This window comes from Anopheles aquasalis, chromosome 3 (assembly GCF_943734665.1).
Source record: "Anopheles aquasalis chromosome 3, idAnoAquaMG_Q_19, whole genome shotgun sequence".
NCBI lineage: Eukaryota > Metazoa > Arthropoda > Insecta > Diptera > Culicidae > Anopheles > Anopheles aquasalis.
This window is the reverse complement of record NC_064878.1, coordinates 62,767,114-62,793,548: the sequence shown is the minus strand read 5'-3', so window position 1 is coordinate 62,793,548 and position 26,435 is coordinate 62,767,114. Positions and strand designations below refer to the sequence as shown.

The following is a 26,435-nucleotide window of genomic DNA, read 5'->3' as shown; positions in this document are numbered from 1 at the left end:
GGTGGTCTCCTGGTTATGTACCGATCCCTATCCCTTTTGCTGCTATTGTTTACGATCCGCACGATGATGCTGGCCCGAGTAAACCGATAAATATGGCACCTGGGCCGGTCGGTCGGATGTTTACCGGGCTGCACTCTGCTGCTCACGTGTACGGTGGCCGTTTGCCGGCCGGTAAACAAGTGCCAGAGGGAAGGGATCATAAAATTCCTCAGCTTTCCGGAAACGCCTGGAAGCTGGAAGCGTGCTCCAACCAACCCTACAAAGAGAGAGAGAGAGAGAGAGATCACGTTCCACAACGGGTCCGCTGATGATAAGAGTCGCTCCCATGCGATTGTTGTTATGAAGCCGCATCGCGATGAGATGAGTCCAGCGGGGACCACCAGCTGGCGTGGCCGCTGTTCTCGCGAGTCCCAGTGCCAGGCGATCACCAGCAGCACCAGCAGCACCGGCTAGGTGATAAGTGGCCGGGTAAACAACGTTGCATAAGCGCGCCCAGCGATCGCGCTCGTCTCCACTTCCCTCCCACCCCCCCCCCCTTTTTTCCCTCACTCCGCACTTCCGAATTACCGCTAGCGCTAGACGAGCCACCAGCAACATTGTTGCCAGCGAACGGGTGTGCGAGCTCTGGGTCGCTTGGCTCGATCGCGCAGCAAGGTTGCCTCTCCTCGATCATCGTCATTAACCCACTTTGCGGGTATTGTGCAGGTTACAGATGGAAAAGGGAGCCATGGAGCGACGGAGCGAAGGAGATTATTTGCAAAACAAATCGATCCACGGCCGAACCCGCGGGCCGCTGCGGTGCGTTGGTTTTTGTGGTTAGCAGCTGCGCTACACGCCCTCCCCCCAGTTCCATGACAGCAAAGTTCGCGATGATGATGATGATGATGAGGACGGACGACGGTGGACGGAAGTTTGAACATCGTAGCACCGGCAATCATTAAGCAGTGACACGGTACTGGCGAGGGAAACGTGATCGTGATCGCGGCCTAGAACAGGTGACTACTGATTGATAAGCAAGACTTCAGAAGACTCGATTCCTGTTTTGCATGGCTGGACCATCAACCAAAACGCGATGATAACATTCGATCTGGTTCAAGTTCATCCTTCATCCTTTTTATTCCCTTTTCGAACGTCCATTATGTCAAGCATCGAGCAGTGTTTCTCCTGAGTCTCCCATGGATCCGGACAACCGCAACAAGTGTATGATGAGTAATTTATTCCAGAATGAGCGTACCAGAACCAGAGGAAACGAGCTGTTATCAAACACACACAGAGTCGTACAAGCCGGCCGGTAACGAGCTGTTACCAGGAATCCGGTAGTTTCATTCGCGCACCCTGAAGGGGCAAGGCAACTCGTTCATTGGCCATCAATCATTTTATGGCGGGGCGACCGACCCCACAAAAACCAGACAGCTTCCAGACAATTCCTCCCGCTATGTAGCGCGAGAGTGAGAGAGAATCATTATCATACCACCACACACCCTGCTGGTCTGATGTCCGATATCACGCAGCAGCAGCGTGTGATAATGATTATCTCACATGGAATGAATTTGAATTTGCAGTCCACCCCCTCTCATGGGTTAGGGGGGTGGTGTTGTGTCAATATTTGGCCTTCCTAGTGCCATCTGGAGGACTTGTTGGACAGACTCGCTCTTGCGGAGAGTGCTGCGACCGTTACTGGTGGATCAGAAACAAAAAAATGAAGAGAAAGTATCCGGCGCCCCGTGTCAGCTGTCCTTGCAGATGGTATCCCGGATGGTTCCACGGTTCTTAAGCTGGCCGGGTTCAGCTGGTTAATTTAAGGGGCGCGAGAAAGCGCACCTCTGCTTCTTGGAGACATGTTTTTGTTTTATCGGAGAACCACGACACCTTGTGTCTTTGTGTGTGGAAATGAACTGGACAAAGTGCTTGAATTGCTTCGAAAAAAAAGCGAACGTTACGATGGCACGATGCCAGGACCACCAATTCGCACACACGTCATCCTTGGGGATGCAGGATGTTTTACGAGCTAGAAAAGGCCCCTCATAAAGTTTTACGATGAGCTGCCATGTGGGGATCTGCTTCGTACGCGATGCGCCATTAGTCCATCCGTCGGTCCGTCCGCCATCGATGCACCAGATGTGCACCAGCAGCAGTTTTGGCAAGCGGACGAATGTGCCAAAAAGCCATCGTTGTGCACAGTAGTGGTCTGGTTTACAATTCGAGCACGATCGAGTCCCTTCCTTATTGCATTGGAGGCTATTCAAGACGGCGTTCCATGTGCAATACAAGCACCGTAGTCGATGCATTTATTGCATCAACATGCCTTAGAGTGGCCGCAAACGGGAACGCAGCGCGCTGGGATCCAAGGTTAGAACCGGAGATCAACTTCCGGATGCGCCACGTGATCTTACTAATTCCTGTAATCCCTCTCATTGTTGGACACGCTGCTTCCAGATGTTGCACCACCGCCACCATCGCTAGTGATCATTCAGAATAACTTGTACAACAAATAAAACCAAGTAAATTGGCTTACTCAATGGTGCAGTTTGAGGATCACTAGCTTAAACAAAGTTTTTAAGAATAGAACACTTGTAAACCTCAGCAAACGACAAGCTAACAAACATGGTAGCACGCTGCTAGAGTAAACAAAATCGTAAATAAGCTCGTAAATTGAGTTCCTGGCAGCCCCCGCACCACATCACAACACAAATGTTGTTGGCAGCCAGGCGGTGCTATACATCCGGAAGGAATGTCCACACATTAAACGGCCACCCGAGAGATCCACTTCCGCCATCAACAATCCCGCGCACACAGCCACACGAAGCCATTTGTCTCTTCCATCACAAGCTGTCAGGCTGCCAAGATCGACGCGACGCTCTCTTGGCAAACGAAGCGAGCGACACAGGCTTCTAATGGAACATACCATACCCGCCGGAAGATCATTGGAGAGACCAGGCGCCAGGCGCCACTGACCTCAACCCAACAACGCTCTAACGCGACGCGCGAAAGTCAAGGTGTACTGAGTGGTCAAGGTGTGAAATGGTCCAGAATAACGGATGAAATGAGAAATGAGATGTGCTCGAGCCGCCCTGCGGAGAATCCAAAAATAAAGTCCGAAAATTCGAAAACTGATACCGAACCGAAAGTGGCCTCCGGCGTGTCAGCGACAGCGGGTTCAAATGGCGATGTGGTTTATCTCTCACGCCACCAGAATTAAGACGTAAAAGTGTCGGGTCCCAGCGTGCACTCCCGGGGAAACAGAAGCTGCCGCTGCTGCTGGCAGATTCTCCACATTTTTGCCAGCCAGCGTCGTCATCGTCGTCGTCGTCCTTCAACCATATGTCTCTCCTACCACCAGAATGCCCTTCAAATTCCCACTTGAACCCCCCCTGGGGTGCGTTGGGAAGGGTGAGAACGCGCGATCTTGGTGTGAACGCGATCGGCAGGTCCACCAAACGCGCGCGCGCGATGACAGACTCCGATCTACGCCAGTGCTTCGCACAGCGACCTCACGCACATGTGTGGCCCCGCCATGAAACGAAACAAACAACGACCGCTTCCGTCGGGCGTGAACCTCGAAAACAATCCAATCCATAATGGCGTCGCCCTCGGAGAGGAGGAGGCAAAGGCGGCATCTCGGTAATCCGATAGTAGCCCGAACCCACGCGCTCGATTGATGGAACTCCGGTCGATGGTAGCAGCTACTGGTACTGGGGTCTCTCCGGCCCCGTCCCACCTCCTCCTTTGGAGCATACTTTCGCAAGTCCACGGTCAAGTTCCTTTCCACTCCATTCGGAGCAGCAGCCGGAGAGACATTCGCCGTTACGAAATGAGGCGACACGGACTTTACGGAGAGAATCAAAACAAAGCGATAAATTATGAAGCTGGGCCGCGAAATGGCCGTTGGCCACCTCCTAACACCCGGTTTTGCAGGGGGGGGGGGGGGGGAAAGTCTTCAGTCGCAGTTTCAGTCGCGTGGCGTGGTTCTGTTGTTTTTCTGTGGATTTTCGTATTGGCAGCGAACGGACCTTGGACAAATGATTTCACCATCGCTTCAGCGATTCTGTGCGGGCCGCCGCCAGCGATGATTGAGTTAGTGGCTGATTTGGACCGCGTGGAGCGAACTGTCCAGCGTCGTCGATCGCGTAGATGGCCGCCCTGTTCGGTCGGTCTAGTTTGTCCACTTATAGGCACGCCTTCAATTACCACGACCGGGCGCGCAAGGAGCCATAAAGTTCAATTATAATAAGTCCGTTTGTAGAGGCGATTTGGAGCTTCGTATCGGACACCTCCCGAAAGTAGTGGAGGACAATCAATCATAAATCACTCTATTTCCCCGTACTTGGCCGGCACGTAACGGCAGCGGCAGGATGACATATTCGTCGCCAGGTTCCGCAGCAGCAGCAGCAGCAGGCGACGACTCAATGTGTCGAAACCGCGCGCACGGTTCATAGAGAGTGCGCGCGCGTGACTATACCATTCGTAGTAGGCGTTTTTGGGCGGCCGGGGGAGGTAATCCGTGTCACATTTGGTCGTCGTGCCTAACCATAACCATAACGTGCCTCTAGAATATTGTTACAGAAAATGTTTTATGCATTTTGGATGCTACCACCTTAAACGCATGCACCGCCCCGGGCAAGCTCTGCTCTGTGCATTATCCGCATTTTGTTGGGGCGCGCGCGCCCCTGCGAGTCACGTCATAACTTCGCACCAAAGCCGACGATGCCTGTTACGTGCAACCCACACCGTGCCCTCTGGTTGACGGTGCGCGCCATTCGACCGATCAAGCCCCCGTACTCCGTTCCTGCGACGCTGATGATCACGTTTTCAAATTGTGTTCCGTTGTTGTGGCTGTGGCTTTGCGTGCGTGTCCCCCACCCCCCGGGGGAGGGAATATTCCGTTGGCATCCGTTGTTTTTTGTTTTGTTAGTATATATTGGCCGTGTTATATTATATTTCTGCCATCAAACTGCTGCATCAATTAGCATACATTAAAGAGTTGCGCTGCCGGCGCGCCGTAAACAAAACGCAGAACCGCACGCCACAACCGCGTGTGTGCGTGCGTGCGCGGGCCCCTTGGCCGCCATTGCGGGAATGCTAAACGACGGAGAACCATCGATCGCTCGGCGGGATCGGGATGGGATCGCCAATGCGTCGATCGCAGGAGATCATCTGCCACAGCAACAACAACACACAAAAAATACACAATGGGACGCCTCTGTTGCGCGTTACGAGTGTGATCAGCCCCCATTGGTCGACAAGGGTCTATAACAATCGAGATACCACCCCCGGGTCTCTCCACTTCACCCCCCAGGGGGCATCGCGAGATCAAATTTCATTTGGGTGAGTCGAGAAGTGATACCATCTGATGGCACTTGTTGCCACAACCGTGGCGTATGTCACTTGTGTGCCCGGTATTGGGGGAGTTACTGGGAGACGCGAGTGTGAAAAGGGAATAGACACTTGGCTCTATTCATACAACACACAACCTATCGCTGCTTGTTTTGACACTCGCTGGATGGTGCTGCGCTTTGAAGTTGAGTCTCTTATCTGTGGCACTTGTTTGCTGCTGACCTTTGGCCCTCTCCTCCCTCTCCGCCGGATCCAACAACTACTTCCTACTCCGGAAGCTCGTGGTGGCGCGTAGCAGCGCACACAATGGGGTCAAACAATTACACACATACCAATGTCATCGGACTGTTCAAATGGTCTTTTATGCAAATTGGAGCTATCACATAAGCCCCCGGCAGCAGCAGCAGCAGCAGCAGCAGCAACAATCCCTTCTCTCTCACTCTCAACAACATATTTCTGGATAAGCGGCCAACCCCCACGCGCCACGCGGGTGTGCCGTTCCATTGTGTCCCTCGTAAACATAAACCATCAGCGCGATATGGATCGGAGACACGCAGTGTGGAAGATGCTCTGGCTGGCTGTGTGGACCACCTTTGGACCGCATTAAGTTTTTCAAAACATGTTGGAACCGGAACGACCCAACCCGAAAGGCTCACAATTGTAGGTTCGCCCAACGTTCTTCTTCCACTTCTACGTCGTGTCGTGTGCTTGATGGTCAAATTATGCCGAAGGTTACGCGTTCTTCAGGGTCATCCTCTGGGGGGGGAGGTGTTTTGTATTCTTTCGGGCCGAGCCCCGTAAAGAGTGAAGTGACGATTAGAATACAAACGAAGCGATCGAGTGTAGGTGGTAGCATATTCTTTTTTTTTGGGGCGATTTCAACCGGTGTTAAGCGGCTCCCGGAAATTAGCATACCGGCAGAAAGCACCACCATTCTCTTCTCAATCGACCGCATTGGAAGGGATTACTGCATTATTCCTTTTTTCATTTGGCGCCGCTTGCTGCGCTTCGGTTGGTTGCAGTTTTTTATTACGTTTCAAAAACCACCACGGCCCAGTACCCAGAGTAGGTCAGGATTGATTACTGCGCGGGCTCTCGATAAGCCATAGACCACCGTCGTGCCATGCAGATCATCCATGACAGTACAATGTACTCTTTTCCAGTGATGCTGGCCATCCTCTCTCTCGAGGTAAACACTCGAGCAGGATGATGTAACTCGACAGTAGGATTGTAGCAGCCGCATAAGCAGCGATAGCGATGGCGGCGCGCTTCACTATCAAAATCGCGCCGCAGAACCCAGCAACCAGGCGTTTCCATGGCGCTCGTGCGGCGGTTGGTAGGTAGGTCACACAGCACGGGCCGCAGCGGTGAACCATTCGCAGCATTCGTTCTCGATTCCGGTTTTGGTTCACGAACCTTGCGGGATCAGGTTCTCCCTGACCTCGCCTCGTCTGTCGATCGCCGTACGCAATGGGGAGCAAAGGAGCACCGGGCGATAAGCAGCCGAATGACGTGCGGAAATCGGAGGAAGGTCTCGCTGGCGACTTCTTAAACGCGTCCATCGCACCATCGTACCATCCAGTTATCTCCTTGCGGAGAGTTGATACTTTGTGACAGTTTTTTTTTCTTCTTCTTTTCTGTCTTTGCTGACTTGGCTTCTGCCTGTTTACTGTCATTGGCATTTGAGATAAGAGACGATCACGATCCACAAAACAGCGAGCCCATAAAGTCCCCGGCGGGAACGTCACGTAGCCCACCCTCCAGAAAAGGGAAAGAAACCGATCATAATGCAGATAATACAGAGACGGAGAACCAGATCCAAACCAGAAAATAACTCTTCCGAAGGCAAGGGTCCCGAATCCAGGCCCGGTCCTGTCCAAAAACTCGGAGCTCGGTTATCGGTTCGATCACCATCCCATCGCGAGCGCGGCCAGCTGCGACCAAATCACTGCCCTCTCCGTCCGGTCGCCGTGCCGATCGCACCACAGATGGAAGTGTAAGAAGAAGAGCACCAGTAACACTCAAGGCGATCATCGTGCGATCAAATCGAACCACATGGGCTGGTGGTGAGGTGGCGAATGAATAGCCGAGCCGAAACCGACGGGGGCCGATCCGCCGCTATAATTAGTATTTATTTATACACTATACAGTAACAACTTGCGGTGGGTCCGGTAAACAACTATTTAAAGTTGGATCACAACATCGCTCGGGTCCCTCTCTCTCTCTCTCTCTCTCTCTCTCTCTCTCTCTCTCTCTCGCTCGCTAGCGGCGGACACCGTTCCTTTCGCTTTTTCAACTGTCCGGTTGTTTTGATTCCCTGTGCGTGTTTCTTATTTCCTTTTTTGTTTTAAATCATTTCGCGCGATTGTTCGTTTTGCACCTTGAGAATTTTGCGTTGATACCAAAGTGGCGGCGCGCTCGCATTCGTTTGGTTTCCATTTATTTCTGGCGATCATTTTTTTGTAACTGATCGCGCGATGCCGCAAAGGAAAGGAGTAAAGATCCTGTTTACCTCGCTCGCCTTGACTCGTGCCAGGGGAAATTTGGCAAAAATAAATAAAATTCATTATATCATTTTGCTTATTTCCACCACAAGAGTCCTTCACTTAATAAAATAAAATTTAAAAATAATGGCGCCATTAAGGGCATGTGTGCGGCATGAAATCATCGCTCGTTTGATCGACGCCTGCTAGACTAGAACGAGACAGCCGCGCAGCCGGTGTCTAGGATTGCTACAAGGTATCTACTAGAAGATGGTGCTTGAGTTCGTTCGTTCGATTGAAGCAACCAAGTTTATTTTGCAAAGTGCCTCAACTGTCGGAGCGTTGATAAGACTGACTTGAACCAGTTTTCTGGATTCCATTTCGCATTTCGTAACACCAGCCCCAAAAACCGGTTCGAAGGGGTTTTCGTTCGTTACTTTCGATTTAATTTTAGAACATTTGTGGACTTTTAGTCATCTCTGGATAAGCGTGCTTGCAAGAGGAGAACAGTTGGTCTATCACGAGTTCTATGACTAGTTTCCTGCAGTGCAATGAAGCATTGTACACTGAAAGATTCTCGCCCAACACGTGCCACAGGCCAATAATGTATCTACTCGTTCCCGTCCTTATGAGTGACCAATACGCTTTATGATTTCACCAAAAACATCCGGCATGATTAGTCGCTTCAGAACCTCTTGAGTCATACTTAAAAAACAGTTTCTTTCGACTTGCAAGACTTAGCTCTCTCACAAGCTTTTTTTCTGCAACCGTTTCGTAAGAGAGTTGCATTGTTGCTTATCTGCTTTCAGCACGTTATAAGCAGAGCTAGAAGCGAAGCGAGATAAGAAGAATTGGCGTGACTTTCGTTTTTTTTCTGTAAACCGGAATCCATCTTCGCCGCTTCTTCAAGAGGTACTTCAAGAGAGAGGGAGGTGTACGCACGCACCTATTTCTGTTTCTCGCGTTGATCGCGTAAACAAGCCGCGCGCACTAGAGAGCGCACGATAAGCACAAGACGACGAATGGCGATGATGATGAAAATACATTCTTTCCCTTCTTCACATCTTCTTCAAACAAGAGATTTGCTCTAGATTCGCGTGCGTACTTACTGGCCGCGCTCGTGCCCTCGAACCGAGCGAGCGGTGAAAAACAAAAACGAATCTAGCGTAACGTAAACAAACGCCATGTCCTGCCTTGCCTTGCCTTGCAGCACACGGTAGTGTTTCAAAACGCCAGAGACGAGTCTCGAGGTGTCTTTGGGTGGTGGGCGCTGTGGCAGGCCCCTGTGCGCCAGCTCGTCTACTAATACGCCGGTACTGTACTCGCTGTTCAGAAGCTCGTCTTGTTCTTCACCAGACTTCTCTCTCTCTTCCTCTCTCTCTCTCTCTGTGGTCCGGAAAGGGGTATAAAGATTTTACAAATGGGTTCATTGAACCAACGGTGGTGGGTGACACACCCGAACGAACTACGCAATCGACCAGTTGCCGCTGCTGTTGCTGCCGCTGCTGCTGCTGCTGCTGCTGCTGCCGCTGCTTATCGGTTCAAGTCACCAGAAAACCATTGGGGCTCGCCACAATTCTGCCGAACGACCGACCTCACCGGTCCCCGGTCACCTCGGAGGGTGGATATAAACAACGAAAGTCAACAACGATCGAGCCACGGTGGTGCAGCTTGAAGAGCTGTTGCTGTCGACCGGTACTGCTCTGGCTAGCGATGGTGACTTATCACCACATGAGCCAGATAAACGTGGCTTTGAACATCTCTTGAAATTAGAAACCCATCGCGCGCCGAGGTCCACTGTTTACTGTTTACTGAGGAGCATCAACAGCAGCAGTTTGATCGTCAGCGGATCGTTTTACCTTTTCGCTACATTACTATTTTTATATTCCGTCAGATGTTTGATGGTTTGGCTGACTTCAGCTTTCATCGAGCTTCTATCGAAGAAGGCGCCAAAAAATATCCGCACCACGCGAGAACGTCAACAAACTTATCCGTCATCGAAGGAGGCCAACGGTAGTGCAAGTGACCCCGATCGACGGAATTGGCGGTTTGTCGACGACAATATCCCGGGTGGTCTCGGGGCTCGTTCTGTATAAGAAATGACCAAAAACTGTCGTAAATCAAACGGCTTCTTGCCGTATTTCTTTTGTAGGTCGCGTGTGCCCCAGCATACATCAGCGGACGCCAAGCCAATAAAGTGGAAAGAGGGCGATATCTTTTCCCACCCGGTCGCGCTTTATTCCTCGCAAAGCAAAGAAGGGGGACAACGGTGGCGAGAAGAGGGAGAGAAATACATGCGAAATGCTTTGTTTTCGCCCATTTGTCGCGTAGATTGAGGTCCACTTCCAGGCCGGGGCCGAAGGATAAGAGGATGGCCACAAAGTTATGCGAACAAAATCCGAGATAACAGCACGACCTAATGGCGGTGGCTCTAAATCAAACATCTCGACAAGCGCGAGCAAATTGATGGCACTGTGGGGGGCGATAGGGATAATGCGAGGAATTAGCTTCAATTATTGCACAAGGACTCAACGAATCTGGATAATGTAATTTGTACCGAGGACCGGTACTCCGTTTGTAGGACTCGACCTTTCCTAACGAACCTCAAATAAAAAGTGGGATGAAGAGGAGTGTCAAGTGATAATACCCCCTCGGGTTAATGATTTGCTAACACCGCTCGCTAATAGACGTCGCTCTCCCTCTTTCTAGGCGCTGTTGTCAAGCTCTCCGATCCGGACGAACCCAAAATTGTGTCTCTCGGCAACAATAATGCACAACGCGCTGCCGTGACAGGCGGTGTCAGTGGACCCAAAAATAGAATGGACACTTCTTGGAGCACTCTCCGGATACCGGGGTTGAGGAGGTTATGGTCCTCCCCTGTGAGGACCCTCCCTCCTCTCTCCCAATTGGCGCTGGCACAGGCACCGGGCACGTTATTCAAATGGCAGTGATAATAAAGCTTAATTTACACCAATTAATTTGTAACCTTGAGCGTCCATAAGCGTCGACACGACGACGACGCCGACGACGACGACTCTTGGTTCTCATCCAACCGGCGATTGGACGCCGGTCACGGGCCCGAATGCTGTGGTTGGTGGAACGAGAAGAAGGCAAAGTGTCCGGGGACACAGGACGGAGGCCGGAGGACGGGGGTCAGTGATGTGGGGAATATTAATTGGCTTCCTCCTATATCACTTCTCTCGCCACAAGGGTTGCACTCCAACACGCCGAGTCCACCAACCGAGGGGTCGTAGACTTGTTGTTGTTGTTGTTGCTGCTGCCAATGCTGGTAGTAAGCGGAAAGATCCTTCGACTGACCCTCACTGGCAGACGCCCGCTATTGGCGAGGAGGTAAACTGCCACACACGCTACACACCACACAGTCCTGCCATGTCATGCGAACTGTGGGGCTCGTTATAATCGACCTGGCGCCTGTTGTTGTTGGCCACGATCACGATCGTGGTTATAGCTTCCGTGCTTCCACCTCCAAAGGTCTGCACACGTCAAGCATTAGAGCCAGCAACACGTTTCGCTTGGCTGGTTGGCCTCTAGCGATCGGAGCGATCGGAGCTACCTATGCGTCACCGTCAACAACTAGCCAGCCAGCCAGCTCCACTAGCACGATCAGTGCCTCAGACTCTCTCATCACCCCAGAAACGCCGACTATCGGGGCCCCGGTCCATGGACGGGCAGAGAGCGGCTAATCCAGAACCGGTTTCCAAATCCGAAACCTCCAGATCCGCTCAGTGACATCAGCTCGGCGTCGTCGTCGTCGTCGTCGTCGTCGTGGTCTCCGCCGGTTGAACAGGTTTCGAACAGAATGGTGGTTCGAACAGAGTCGCGGCACTCCCTCGCTCGACTGGAAGCTAAACAAACCGCGTTTCACCGGACTCCGCACCCCTCAAGGTTCCGGAACGCTCCGGTAGAACTGACACCGAATTTGCGCTCGAGCGCTTCTCGGCCGCAACCTACGCTTCGCACTGGGTCAGGCAATTAAGCAATTAACGCCCGACACTGAATGCCCGGCCGGTGGCTGCTGATCAGCTGATGAGATTGTTGTTTCGGTTCTTGATCGTGTTACTAAAAGATGAGTCTCAACGTTTGGGGATTAGAAAAATCGTCATAAAACGCGACACATCTGGCCGGTTCATCGCACGGAACATGATCTTTCTGGTTTTTTACAAGTGATCGAACGATGTGACAAAGATGACTGTGATGATTAAGGAGTCTCATAGTCCGTTCGTGATAATGATTCGTGAACGGGAACGGTAGACTGATTTCTTATCGCTCACATGATAGTAGGTTTGCTTTTTTTTGTTTTATCTCTCTTTGCATGTATGTTGGACTGCTTTATAACCTTTCTGTCGACGACAACGACTAGACATGTAATCAATATTTTATCATAATTTAGCACGATCGATCTAGGTCGATTGGATCTGTTGTCGTAGCGTCGAGCGTTGATTGTCTGGCAGCGATTCGAGCGCGATCGTTATCGCGCTACCGCCACACCATTTGCCGGTTATCATTGACCTCAAACCTGCTTCTGCTTCTGCGCTTGTAACGTGGTGGTGTATCCCGATCCCGGGAAACATGATACAAGGGACACGAACGAAGAGCCGCGCCCTTCCAGCCAAACCACAGAGGAATATGGCGTGCACAGACAAGGGGTTTTCTTTATGCCATCTTGGTTGGGTCTTCGCCCTTTGCCGATGCTCGGTGTAAAGGTGAGAGTTCACGTCTTGACTGTGCACGATTTTGTGATAAAACCAAGACCGTTATACTGCTGCGCTCTATAGAATGCTCCACGTGAGAGTTACAGGTCTAGACGCCGTTGTCACTGTTTAAAATACCAAATAAACCCGGCATCACATTTCAGTCAGTCCACAGTCCCCGAAAACGTTGCACTGCACGTTATTGATGCACCGAAAGGGAGAAATGGTGAATGTTTCTCATCCCCCGTTGCTTTTTTGGGTTTTTGGGCTCGCTCGGACTGCTTTTCTGTTTATCTAACCAAGGCCCAGCCCCTTCGCTGGTCTCTGGTAGACGGGCGGCAATGGCCGGGGGGGGGGGGGGGGGGAGGGCCGTTTACTTTCCTTAAACAAACCAACAACAACCGAAGGCGGCGTGAGAGCTGTTGCTGCAACAACAGCAACTGCAACATGCGGTGGGGATCTTCTCTTGCGACTTCGAAAACGGCCACCACACACCACACGGCCCCCCCTTTCAGCGTCCCCTTCTACAACGCAAATGAGCTCAGCTGATGTGCCGCCACCACCACCGTATGCGCTGGCGGCCCCTGCTGCTGGTGAAGACATGATGGGTTGCATGCGTGTAATCGACGCATACGCAAGCGCACGCACCGCACACGCGCACAGTCGTGGAGAGGGCATTGGACTTTTTATCGGCCGCTTCTTCACCGCTGATCGTGCTCCGAAGCGACAGAGTACTGCGTTCGACGTCTGTATATCACACTAAACCATTACGCACCGATTACGGAGTACGGAGTTGGCGACGGTGACTGTTAGATGTGTCATGGAATACTTGATTGTCGTTGAATCGCCCGGGAACAAATCTGGACAGCCAACTAGCTCCGAATCATCTAGCACTCGTTCTGGTGATATTTTTCCACGATCCTAGTTTAATGATTAGAATCTCGAACACCTGGCGGACTACTTCTGATCCAAATGCGCGAGCGATCGATATCTCACTCCCCAAATTTACACGATCCGGCTCCAAGGGGCGCGAAACTGTGCCAATCGAACTGCAACTACAAACGATCCAAGTAGGGGAGCGGCGGCTCGCATCGCATCGCCTCCTTGTATGGTTCCGATGGAAACGTGCGCCCCAGCAGACAACCCCCTTTGAGCGATGATCATGTCCCTTATCGACGACGACGTCGAGGACAAAAAAAAAAGGTACGAAAAAGAAAACGATCACGACCAGTTATACCCTAGATAAGGTGGTTTGAAAGCGACGACGACGGTGCTAGGGTCACTGACCTTCCCCCCGAAAGCCCCCCCCTCCCTCCCCGAGGACCGCTGTATGTACTCGGTGGCGGCGTTCGTGCTACTAGTTGCAGCTTATCGTGGCATTATGAGTCACTCTTCCAGACCGGTGGACTGCACCGGCAACCGTACCCTCTCCTGTACCAAGGTTCGCACGCATCGACCACGTACATTGAAGCTCCACCTCCTCTGCTCCTCGGCACCACCATTTAAACACACATGGCCAGCTGACGGCCAGAGGATGGAAAGTGAAACAACGCCTATCGGCCAATAATCGACGGCAGTGACGTGACTTGGCGAAACGGCAGCTGAAGCGGTGCGAGGAGGAGAAGGGTGCGCTTGACAACAACAAGTGCCTTCGCTGCGCGCCGGCTCTACAAGCGCAAACGTTGTCTGCGATAGTTATCGCGAGGCGGGGCACAAGATAGGAGACACCATGTGGCCGCCATGTCTGGGCCACCAGATCGTCGTGTGGATGCGGCAACAGTTGGCCGCTGCTGCTGCTGCTGCTGCTGCTGCTCGGGAACACCATTTCCATGCTGCATTTGCTGCAGTGACCACCAGTGACAACAACGGGAAAGGAGACTCATCGATTGTCACTGGTCCGGCTGGTCTTATCTCTCTCCCTCTCTCTAGCTTTCTTTTTCTTCCGCTCTTGCTCTCTCTCTCTCGCTCCCTTTCTGTGTTATCAGTTTTCATCGGGGAACTGGAAGGAATGGAGTGACAAGGCACGATTTGAGCCGCGTTCGTCCGCTAATCGTTCAAACACTTTGTCACCCACATTCGTCGTATCAGTGATGCTTGCTGATAAGCGATAGAGCGGCCGTGAAGGAGAAGAAGGAGGATAAGGCACCGTAGGCGATGATGCCAGCAGATGAGAGGATCACGGTACTCGTTAGTTATGATGTGACGACAAATTGAACTATATTTAGCAGCAGCAATTGAATGTGTCCAGCTGCGACAACCACAGCGGATAGTAGTCGTGAACGGTGCATTAGACCATTGAATTGAGGTGTCAGGAAGGCAGTTGAATGAGGACAAATATAGTCCTCGGATGAAGGTCCACAAGGTTAGAGGAGTTAAAAAGGAACGATGAAGCAAATTACGTTGCACTAACCATTTGAAATGCAACATTCTACAAGACAAGTATCGTCGCAGACTTTTCAGAGGACAGATCCGGATGCTGACCATTCAGAAAGATGACTAATGGACACCCCGTCTGTCGGTTGCCCGTTGTTTGTTAAAGCTGGTGCCATTGTTGATCCTTTCAATTAGGAGCGCAAGGAGGAACCGCGAGGATTAACAAGGCAACGAACTAGCGGTTGGGGTGAACGTACATGGCTCACCTGCAATACATTATCCATTGCAGTTTGTCAAACAAAGTCCTACCACCATCGGTGGTAAATCCTCTCATCCCTCTATTGCAGCAGCGTCCGGTGTGGATGCGCCAGAACCCGCCAACGGAACGCCATTGCAAACCTCGGTCCCGTTGTTGGCCAAACAGTTGAACAAACAGCAACAGCAGACATTTACCTGCTGGTGCACAGCGTCCCACAGACTCCCCAAATAGCGACAGAGTGCAACAACCTTCCGCGAGATGATGATGCGATCGTGTTGGGAACAGTGCAATCGAGTGCAATCCGTGGTTTTGTTCGGAGACTCTGTCCCAGAAACCTCAAAAACGGTCTTCGTAACCAGGATGATAAGATGAGAGAGTTTGATAAGGGGTCAATCGGTGACGTGCGGCCGGTGACGATTGGGATCTGGTGTTTCGATAGATCCTTGATAAACAAGTCGCTAACGATAGCGATTGGTTGGACATGCACGTTAAACACGCCTCTGTACTCTCCTCTTTCTACTTTTTTCCCCTTTGGATGATCTTATCACCATTGCTCTGATAGAGCGACGAACCGTCAAGAGTTTGGCCCGCAACAAACAGAACAAACGAAGCGTCGACAGTGATGCAGTGATTGTGCGCGGCGGTTGGTAGCAGCTAGCGCAGACTTTCTTATCAGAGCTTAACAGGAACAGGGTTCGCTCGTTCGCTCGCTCGCTCGCTCTATCAGAAAACCGGCGGTGTGGCCTAGCAACAAGGACTGAAAGGGGACACAGGTTCTTATTCCGATCTCCTGTACCCGGACACTCAACAGAATGCACAATTTACCCAGGGGAGGGGGGAAGAACGGGGTGACAAAGGTCTCGCAGTCCTCGTGGTCGGCAACAAACAACAAATTGGCTTCAACAAAAAAAAGAGGGGGAAGGGGACATTGTGGCTACTTACGTCCTGCTCGAGCTGCCCCATGTCGCTGTAGTATTCCACCATCGAGTACATCTATTGCTTCAGTGCGCTTCCGGCTGGGAGGACAGGGGTGTAAGTCGGAAGGCCCGGTGGGGTGTGTCGTCCACCCACTGCACCGGCACTCAGTTTCTTATCAGTTGGTAGTTGTGTGCGAACTCCGCTCAGCCCGTTCACTCTCAGCGTTTCAATCACTCGGCGGTAAACACAGTAGCAATCACCACGGCAACTCCAACATCCAACAATTCGCTTCGCAAAGGCGCGCGCCTACTACTTCGTCAAGCTTTCATTGCACTTCACCAACCATACGCACTAAACCGGGTGGGGGCTGAGATGCACACGTACACTTTGCACAAAGCAGGCCCTACTTCTTGGAGGACACCGATCACACAATCTCTCTTGACGATGATCTCTTTGCAGGACAGAGGGGAATCACTCCGCCGGTTTGTTTTGGGCCGATTTAATTCCGAGTTTTTCCTTTCGCCGGACTCTCGCGTAACTTTTTACACACTCGCACCGACGCACTTACACGTAGAGAGACATAGATGAGGTGAGTAGAGTAACAGTACACGAGAGGAACACGCACTTCACACGCAATTAGCCCTGTTGTTGTTATTGATGGAAAAGAAAAAGAAGAAAAAAGAGAGTGCGATTAGTATATTCGGTCTGCGGCTAATCATCATGCTCCAGCATGGCGCAACACTGCTTCTGTTTGTTGCCCCCCCCCCCCCCCAAAAAGCGTGCCCCAAGTGCCGGATGATGATGAAGGACGCGCCGGTTGACCGGCATCCCTGTGGTGTTGGCAGTGGTGCATTGCCCTCCCTCCGGTCCGGTATACTAATCTCTCCGATTTCTGGAGTAGCATCGCTCGGTTTATGTGTTGTTTGTTGCTTCTAAATCAGCTGAGCCACCACTGCCCGAGGGGGACGTTAATCCTGTTAATCGACCACTTGGAAATGCAATCATTCGGACCAAGAAGCGGCACAACATACCACTTCGCGACCGGTGTGTGGTTTGTATGTGTGTGGTTTGACCCTGACGGTGTTGTTGGCCATTTAAACCCCCCAACCTCGTTGTTGATCGCCTCACAAACAGGCTTGTCCTGTTTTCAAAATTCAACGTCTTTTTTTTTTGCTTCGATTTCGATCTTGTCTCTTTGCAACTTAAATTTAGCTCAACGCAGAACAGTACAGTAGTGGTGGTGGTGTGGGGTGTTTATGGTAAAAATGAGTTTGACTTTGACTATCCCCTCGCCCGTTGCCGGCTGAAAAGCCAATCGCGAACGGCGGAGAGCAAAACGCAGTCTCTCTGAGACATCGTCGTCCGGTTGCTATGATCGCCTGTCGCGATGTTGTCGTCGTCGTTGTGGTGAAGCGCGAGGCCCTCTCCGTTATAACGCGATCCCCAGCTGCACAGCAACCGGCACCAGCACCAGCGGAGTTGACCAAGCTGTTGGGGCCGGTGTCGTTGCGCTCGTTGTTGTTTACTCGCGCGTTTCGTTTGGTTTCACGTTGGAAGAAGAAGGTTTGCCCTGCCTTCTTATGCTTCTTCAACGCACAATTCAAGCGGTGGCTAGAGAGAGAGCGCGGCACGAGACTTATCTGCTTGGTCAAAACCGTACTGAAGGTTGATCTATTCCCACTCGAAGCACAATTGTTTTTGATCTCCTGCTTAAGAGTACTGGCACGTGCATTATGAGATGCGATCGAAAACCTTGAAAACTGTGGAGATCGCACGCTCGCCAAACCAAAATCGAACACCGTCCGTTCGATCATTCAACAAAAAGGTAAGAAATTCGACCCAGTATGAGGGACCTTGCCTCGAGCTCCTCGAGCTCCGGTTATTTCACGGGTGAGAAACGGTTCCTTGGCCGATGGCTTCGCCATCGAGAACGACGACCGAGACCATGCGAAAGCGAAACGATACACTCCGGGGGCAATTCAGGCGGTTCACATAAACACCATCCCGTGCATCGAAGGCAGGACCCAAACCCCCCGGCTCCTTCTCCTGGAACACAGAAAAAAAGATGTTCAAAATTATGCCAGATTTTATGGACTTTTCTTTGGCCACGGTTCGTGCGAAACCGGTTTCGCTCCGGTCTCCTCCCCAGGACTGGTTGGTTGGGTAGAAACTCCGAACCATCGAACTGAACCGAACTGAACCGGGCCAGATTGGGCGGATCTGTGGCTTGGGTCCTGTCCGGCAGGCGGTTCAGGGAGAAGCGACACATCCTCTCGAAGCCACAGAGCCACAGATCGAACGCACCGATAGCGTCGCCCTAAACAGCAACAAAACGACTCCCACCATCCTCGCCATCAGCAACAGCATCATCATCATCATCATCATAATTGCATTGCCTGGGCATGGTGATGGAATGTGGTTGCCGCCTTCTTTTAATCGTTTGCCAACGGTTTTTGGCCGGCTCGAAAAACAACCCCGGCAAGCGGTGACATTTGCTTATGCGGTGCACGCAAGGTGCACATGCACTTCGCGTTGGCAACCGTGGCATCACACCTTTTTTTTTGAGACCATCATCATAGGAGGCAGCTTCGGTTGGTTCTCTGGTTGTTCTAGGCAACCGAAACGAAAAACCAACAAGCACACATCCTCTGTCACGCCAGAGAGATAAAAATAACATATTTTTTTCGATAAACATATTTTGAAAACCACAATCCGAAACCGGACCTAGCGTACAAAAGCCGCGATTATCACTCGGCCCCGCACTGGTTGCGCCAACAATTCGCTCAGTCCACGGATTTCAGTCAACGATCGGTCGATCGATCATTGCTTGCTTAGACTGGCTGCCGCTCCCATCGAATCCATCGTCATTTTCACTTTCAAACGCGACGCGCGACGCGAGCTGAGAGAAGCATTTTGGGGAGGTAGAGACAGAGAGGAAGAAGAATCATTTATCTCGCACCGCAGCATGTGTGCTAGTGGTGGTAGTAACCGGCAGTAGCAATCGAAGCTTGTTTACCGCTCGAAGCGCGACCGTTCGGTGCGTGCGGAACCGAAGCAGCGATAAAACTTAACCACTAAACGATCGTACGCCATTTTCCACTCGCCCACACACAACGCCAGGCATTCCTGTTATCCTTTTAGTATACACCCGGTAGATTACTTCCGCTTGATTAGTAATTGACGCTGTTGCATCTCACTATTGCATCATTCACAGACGACCGGCGAAGGAACACTTCCAACGAATGTACGGCGGTGCTCTGTTGTCAAGCGCTCACCAGAGTCAACAAAAACCGAAGGAAAATGCTGCGAACAGGATGCGCGCCTCTTACCACTTGGAGGAGTACATAACAAACGGGCCGACACTAACGCACGCACGCCACCAACTCCCGGACACAACACACCAAACGGGGCACCACGATCCGCGACAATACGAGAAAGAGACCCCGTTTTACGAAACGCGCGCACGTGTTCGCTTCCGGCTACTAAAAGGGTTTTTAGTGGATTTCTTGATGCTTCTGGCCGGATCTGGTCTGGTTTGCTGTGCAAGCACAGGCAGGGTTTGCGTCGCCTTCTCTGATCTCGAGCTCTCTTGGTGCTGCTGGTGCCGCTCGTCCGAGCTGGGCCGTGGTCTTTGCGCGAGTGAGAGCCGCCGTCGGTGCCGTTGCCGGTTGAGCGGTCCCCTGCTATTTTGAACAAGCGGCACCGCTGCTGCCAGTAACCGATGAGTTCGGATGGTGCGTACGCGCGCACGAGTGTGGGTTTCAATCTTGTCATCGCGGACTCGCGCGCTTGGCGAACAAAGGCTCGTAAACGTTCGGGTCCATGAGTGTCGTTCCGAAAAGGGGTGACCAAGTGGGGCCTGGGGGCGGTGGAGCGGAGGTGGGTGGTTCTCTCCCACCGGCACAGTCCGTCCCCGTCCCCCCCCCCGCCATGGTTTGTCACCGTGAGTTTAAGTGATATATAGGGGATGAGCTAATGAGAGCGGTTCCCCGGACCGTGCCGCGGCATCATGGATGATCGTGCGTACTATTACACACATATATAGGCCGTATGATTCCACCTCGTGTGTAGGGGGATGGGGAGGGCAGCGCATCGCGCGAACAAAGAATGCAAAGACAAATAAACGGCAACAAACAAAAAGGAAGCCAGTGAGAGAGAAAAAAAGAAACAAGAAGGGAAATCTGTTCTGTTCCGTTCCGTTCTGTTCTTATCGGTTCTGTGTTGGGTTGGGTTGGGGTACAGATTAACTGTGAACGGCGAGATGCACAGCAGATAACAGCGTGTTGCAGAAACGGAGGAGGAGCGAGCACTTGCTACTGACGTAAATGTAGGGTCATGGTGGGCAGATTAATGCAACAAGGAAAACGGGAACGGCGACTATTGAGTACAACAACCTGTAGTAACGCAACCACTAGCGGCAGGCCACTGAATCATCAGTTAATGATAGCCACGGACCATGGTTGGGCTAGAAAATCGAAACAAAATTAAATTCAAATAAGTCGCTTGTCGCACACTTTCACTCTCGGTGAGTGGAGGATCTCGAGCTCCACCATTTTCAACGCCGACTTGTTAAAAACTGCTTTCTTGGATGGACCGCACATAATTGAGCCAACAATATGCGTTGTTGTGATGAGAAGGATTCGGATTCGGATTCGGATTCGGATACGGACGACCTCACTCACGGATGCCATTTTTTATCCCTCACATTACTATGCTGCCCCCCTTTCATACTCCGAAATGATGCGTCAAATGTCGTGCCAATGTAATTTGAATAAAACTCCAATTCTACGGCGGTTCCACGAGGGTTGTTATACCAGCGGTCCGGGCCCCTCTAGTGCGTAGCGACGAGCGCGCTCTCGGTGGAGGGGACACGCACGCACGCAACATGATATGCGGGTTACGTACGTGTGCGTGCGTGGATGTGTGTATTGCCGGGGAATCAAAACTCGTACTCGACGCAGGTACAACTAATCCTAACCTAACCTTCCCCAACCACGTTTCGGTTGGTGGCCTTCAAAAACATGGTTTCCAGTGCGGAATCAATAACAACATAATGCGCTCGCCCTCCAGAGGTTCTGTTGCTGCTGGCGCTGCTAGTGTGAACCTGCTTTGTACGCACTTTTGTACAAGGAGGCTATGATGAGGTAAGGGGCGAGGTGTAGGAATTATGTGACGACAAAGAAACCACGCTCCTGAAGGAACTGAACGTTGGTTACGGATGCTTTCATGTGGTATTACGCGTACGCGTCATCAAGGACACTCGAACACATCCTGCGAACACCTCATTGCGCGAGCCTGCGAGATTTATAATCGGGATACGGGAATTATTGTGGTTACAGCAGCATGTTTTCTTCCACCAAGGGGCTCAAGGTTTTAGGAACGTTGTCAGCACCAGAGAACCCTCTCCCCAAAAAAAATGTGTGAAGCGGTAAAGTGTATGTCTTTGTATTATTTAAATTCCCTTTTTCAGTATTGTTGCGCCATCGGTGGCCCACCCCTTGGCATCAGCACAGCAAGTACTCGGCATCAATCGTTTGCCACGTGTCAGTGCGTGCAAGAGTGAAGTTTGCCGGAGGCAAATACCATCACGTACTGCGTCGTCGTCCTTGTGAAAGGGAAATCTCGGACGGAAACGGCGTTAAGGGGCAACCGAGAGAGAAGAGTAATGCTTTATGGATTGGTTTTTGGGGCGAATGACGTTGAAACGTACCCGGCAACGGTTTCATAATTTCACGCACAGCACAGTTTGAAATTTCTAAGTTTTTATCGCGAACATAATTAACACAAATCAACACCCCTAGGATCATGCTGCAGCACACCTATCATCATCGTACGCACTTACCAGACAAAGGCGAAAAGGACACGTCGTCAAGGGCATGGGAAGGTGTTTTCGACTGCTCAAAAGTAAGCCACCATCCGTGACCAGCAGCAGCAGCAGCAGCAGCACCAGGAAGAGGAAGAAGAAAGCACTTTTCCCGGGAACTCACCGGGAACACATAGGCCGCCAAAGAAGGTAATCCGGGACGAAAATTCGGGATGAGTTCAGGAATACCTCACGCACACAGAGCACACAGAGCAGTGGTCACCATTTAAACCGGGGGAAAGGCGAACCGGCAACAAATTAACGATCTCCGCCAAAAACCCGGTCCGCATTGGCCAACTCCAGCAACAGGAACACAGGAAGGACTCAATCGGGATCTCAGTCACGCACTTCCAGAAATCGATTCCTGGAGCAAAACCGGGAAACCGGGACCTTGGTACGCCTGTGTTGGTGTGCGTACGAATTTCCCAACGAATTTCCCCCCACCAAACATGTGTTGGTGTGTGTTCTGGGGTGGTACTGCGCCGTTACATTGTCGCCGTTGTTCCAGAGGGGGGGTTTAATGGAGCGCGATTTGATGCGCGCTGTGCGTCCTTCGGGAACTTGTAACCGAACCTGGACTTGGGAACAAGCGTAGCTCCCCCTCCCGGGAGTAGTGCGTTCCCCGGCCACGAACTGTGGCCACCGTTGCGGTGGAATTTGAAACCCACGATGCGGCAACACATATCCCGGTTCGGCGTTCGATTTTTTCCCCCCATTTTTTTCCGGTAGCTTCGCCTTACTTTGGAGAATTAATTTTCATTCCCTAAATGCCTATTGTTTGGGGGCTTTGGGCTGGCAGGCAGGCAGGCAGGCAGTGGCCGGCCAAACTTTCAAGGGCAACCGATTCGATTTAATGAGGTAATCAATTTAGTTTTGGAACGTTTTGGAAGCATTCCGTCGTTAGGGCGCAATGTCAGCTTAACGTGTGACGCAGATTGAAATCACGAAATAAGATGGACAATAGAAGTGTCTGTTGTTTCACTCTGGACAGAAATGTGCAGTAGGCTTTGTGTTATAACTCTTCCGGAAGAGTGCACAGAAAGTTGTAGCTTCCGCTTGAATCCAAAACATCAGAGCAAGCCATTAGGGCCCATCGGTTATCGGAAACCCAAATTTTCTGTACCAGTGCCGGGCCCAGTGGTTGGCAAACCACAATCGCAGTCTCGCGGAACGATAAGGTCCTGCGCCCTGTGTTTGTCCATGGTCCAGCGTAAACATGATGGATTGCGCAGTAGCAGTCGAGACGATCCTCAGAACGCGTCGCCTACTGCCGTTGGCCTAATTTTGGCTAGGCTTCCCCGCCAGACACGCGCACTGCATTTGCGTTGCTTGTTTTCGGCCGACCTTAGCATCATATTCAGCAACGTCTGGCTCGAGGGTTTATCAATGGTTTGCTTGCAAACGGAAAATTTTCGCTCGATAGAGGCCTTGGGGGTTAAGGCGTAGTTGCACAAAATATTCCACTAATAATGCGTCATGGCTTAAGTCCCCATTCCAAGTGAGCAATCGTTCTACTGCACCACACCAGAATCGTTAGTTAAAATGTTGATAATCAGTGCTAAAAACAAGCAGCACTCTTGTGCAATGCCTTCGTTGTCGGAAGCAGAGAAACGTGCGCTTCGGTGCATGGCGAGTCGCCGGAACCGTGCCGTCTAGCTCAACGGCATGGTATGGCCGGCACTATGTACTACCGCATCCGCTTATCATATGTACCCACACCGCGCCACGCCGTTGACATTTACGACACCGACCGACCGACCGACCGGCTATTGGCCCGCGTTGTCTCCCGCGATGGTACTGCGGCTGCGTTTATTTTTCGCAAATAAAATTTTGGCAAACCACAGCCCTCCTTATCATCCGAGGGGCCATTGCGTGGAGGGGTTGCTTGTGCTACCGCGCCATTCTTAGCTGAAGCTTAAGATTGGCACGGTCATAAATTGACGCTTCATAAGCCGGATGGTGGACGATTTGAAGAAGAAAAAAGCACAAATTCCCTTCCAGGCGTGGCCAACCACAACGCCCAAAGCACATGGCGCAAATATTTGTCTTCACCTTGTCAGCTGTACGTGGACCGGGTGGATGGCGTAACATTCCATCGGGCCATTTTGGGACCCCCATCGATCGATCGATCGGTGTTTATTCGTTAATATTAATTACATTTTACAAGACAAGTTTAGTGTCTGCCTTCAGCGTCAACGTTGAGGCCACCTCGCTCGTTGTGGCATGTTTTTATCTGCCTCGCGCACACACGATAATCATAGGCACTCTGTCGTCGCGGCCTACTAGCGACCCGGCACAAGCACACACCACGAGCGCACGGAGTGTGGGCACGCAAACAGCGCGTGAACAGTTGTTGTTGACAACGAGGGCAACAGTTCTGCGTCCGTGCGCAAACCATGTGTGTGCGCGATATCAGCACACGCGCGCACCCGTTTGGTCCCTGCCCCGGCATGCCACCAACAGACGATGGGCTGAGATGCTGAGAAGTTGTGTCCGTTTTGGCAGCCATCCTGGGGTTGTTATTTTCAGTTCTTCAGCTTGGCGTTCGCGAGTTTTTTTTTGTTCAACAACCCTCCCCAACTCTAGCCCCCCACCCGAGGGGCTAGGAGTGTGAAAAATGGGGCTGATAAAGCGGTTAAATTTCCTTTTGTTTATTTAAAGACTACGACGAGTGACAGCGTGCGCGGCTCACGCGAGAGCGTTATGTACGGCGGGCAGGAGTTTGCCATTTATGTTCTTCGTCGTGAGCACACACCACGGCTAGGGGGGAATCTGCATTTTCGATGAGGCTCCAAACATATCAACAGACCAGGGGACAAACGAATGCCCAAAGTGTGAGAGAGCCAGGGAGTGTGTTCTTATGCAAACAGACCGTACGATTGGCGTCCTTGAACCGGTGGCGCGCACCGTGAGCCGGCACGATCGAGCAGCTGAGCGCAAGCATGCTCGATCATCTTCGTTATCAGACGCAAGACTAACACGGAACGGGACATGAGCACTTGGTTTGGTGCCGCCATAATGGCCGCAAATTGAATCAAAAAGGTAAATAGAGTTAGGGAACCATATAGTCGTTGACCGGTTGACTACCAGGCCATCAGGCGGGTCTTTCACATTATTTGAGGGTCTTGGAGCAATCAGCAACATCGTTCAGATATGTTCAACGATAGATTTCAGAGTCTGAAGGAGTCTTTCGCTACTGTTCATTCCGAGAAGCTCTCAATAATCCTGCAGCACTCTTCACACCCAATTCATTTGCATCTAACCACTGGCCAAGAACAAGTTCTTAACTCTTCTGGACAGTCGCCGTTCTGACAATTGAACGTTTGACGCCAGCAAGTCGCACAGGCGCGCCCCGACACGACGTGCGCCATAATTAACATGGACCGGGAACCTGATTCGATTCGTCGTCGCCACCGCGACAGCTTCAGCTGCAAAGATCTGGTCAGACTGGCTGGTCTTTGTTATCATCGTACCTTCGATACGATGATTTGCTCCACTAACGACGACGATAAAACAATCATTCTAACTCGGCACGGCTCGAAACACGACTCTGTGGATGCCACACAGGACCAAGCAGAGTGGTAGAGCTTAACTCACGAATCACGTTGACAGCGACAACAACGCGAACGCGAACCGCCCGAATGTCCACCAACGCAATGTCTTTGTCGTCGCTGATACCCCCCTGAGATGCCGCCAGAGACTTGACTTTGAAATCGTTCTCGTGTCTTCTAGCAGTAGAGGACTTCTCCGACTCTTCCTCGAGGCTTGAGAGTCTCTCGGGACGGAAGGAAACAAAGGTTCCTCATGAGCACGAGCAAACTCGACTAAAACAAAGCAACCGGGTGCGGGACCAAGGCGGCGACGTCGCGGAGTCTCATCCACGACCAGTAGCCATTGGATGACAGGAGAGCTTATCAGTGTGGCGTATCGATGAGTGGCTGTGATTTCCAGTGCCCCCCCCCCCCCCCTCCCCCCATGAGATAGTGCCAGTAGACGGTGCAGTAGACAGATGTCGGTAAACAAGCGCTTGTTGAGACACAATGGTACCCCGCGCGTTGTGCGATTGGAACTCGAAGAGCCCAGGATGCACAACCGAGACGTAACCAAGTGGTCTGACGAGTTTCTAGTGATACCTGTCAACACAATCGCTAGTCCTTGATGCCCTAGTGTTACGACAAGGCGATTAACCGCTCAGCCTGTCCCTTGAGATCTTATTATGAACTCCAAAAATGGCTGACAGTCGAAGAGATACGTGGATGAAACTAATGAAACACATTCGGTAGCCGCTCAACGCGAAGATGTCGGTAGTAAATAGTACTTGCGACCCCCTCAAACATCATCTTATGCTAAAAAAGCGTAACCATATAAGTACCCGAACAAGCTGCACGCGAATGACCCGAGTGGCCACGATCAACTGACGATCGCTCGCGTCACCGTAACCGTCTGCGTAGTAGTATCCTCGTTTCCGGTGCAGGTCAACACCGCATCCGGTC

General features: G+C 51.6%; 2 protein-coding genes across 6 annotated transcripts in view; one reads left to right on the top strand and one right to left on the bottom strand.

Annotated features, from left to right (window-relative positions):
• Positions 1 to 19,744, bottom strand: part of LOC126577616 (sestrin homolog) — a 24,597-nt gene extending 4,853 nt beyond the window's left edge. The window contains exons 1-2 of one of the 3 annotated variants that reach the window (XM_050239388.1): positions 19,355 to 19,744; positions 16,104 to 16,721 (exon numbers count right to left, since the gene is read on the bottom strand). In XM_050239388.1, coding sequence (XP_050095345.1) covers positions 16,104 to 16,154 — 51 coding nt within the window. In that variant the 5' untranslated portion in view covers positions 16,155 to 16,721; positions 19,355 to 19,744. Of the gene's footprint in view, positions 1 to 16,103; positions 16,722 to 19,095; positions 19,116 to 19,354 lie in introns of those variants that run through there. The other 2 variants (XM_050239386.1, XM_050239389.1) reach the window with 2 other exon arrangements.
• Positions 1 to 26,435, top strand: part of LOC126577598 (high affinity cAMP-specific and IBMX-insensitive 3',5'-cyclic phosphodiesterase 8) — a 403,282-nt gene that overhangs the window by 241,713 nt on the left and 135,134 nt on the right. The gene's annotated exons all lie outside the window — the stretch shown is intronic.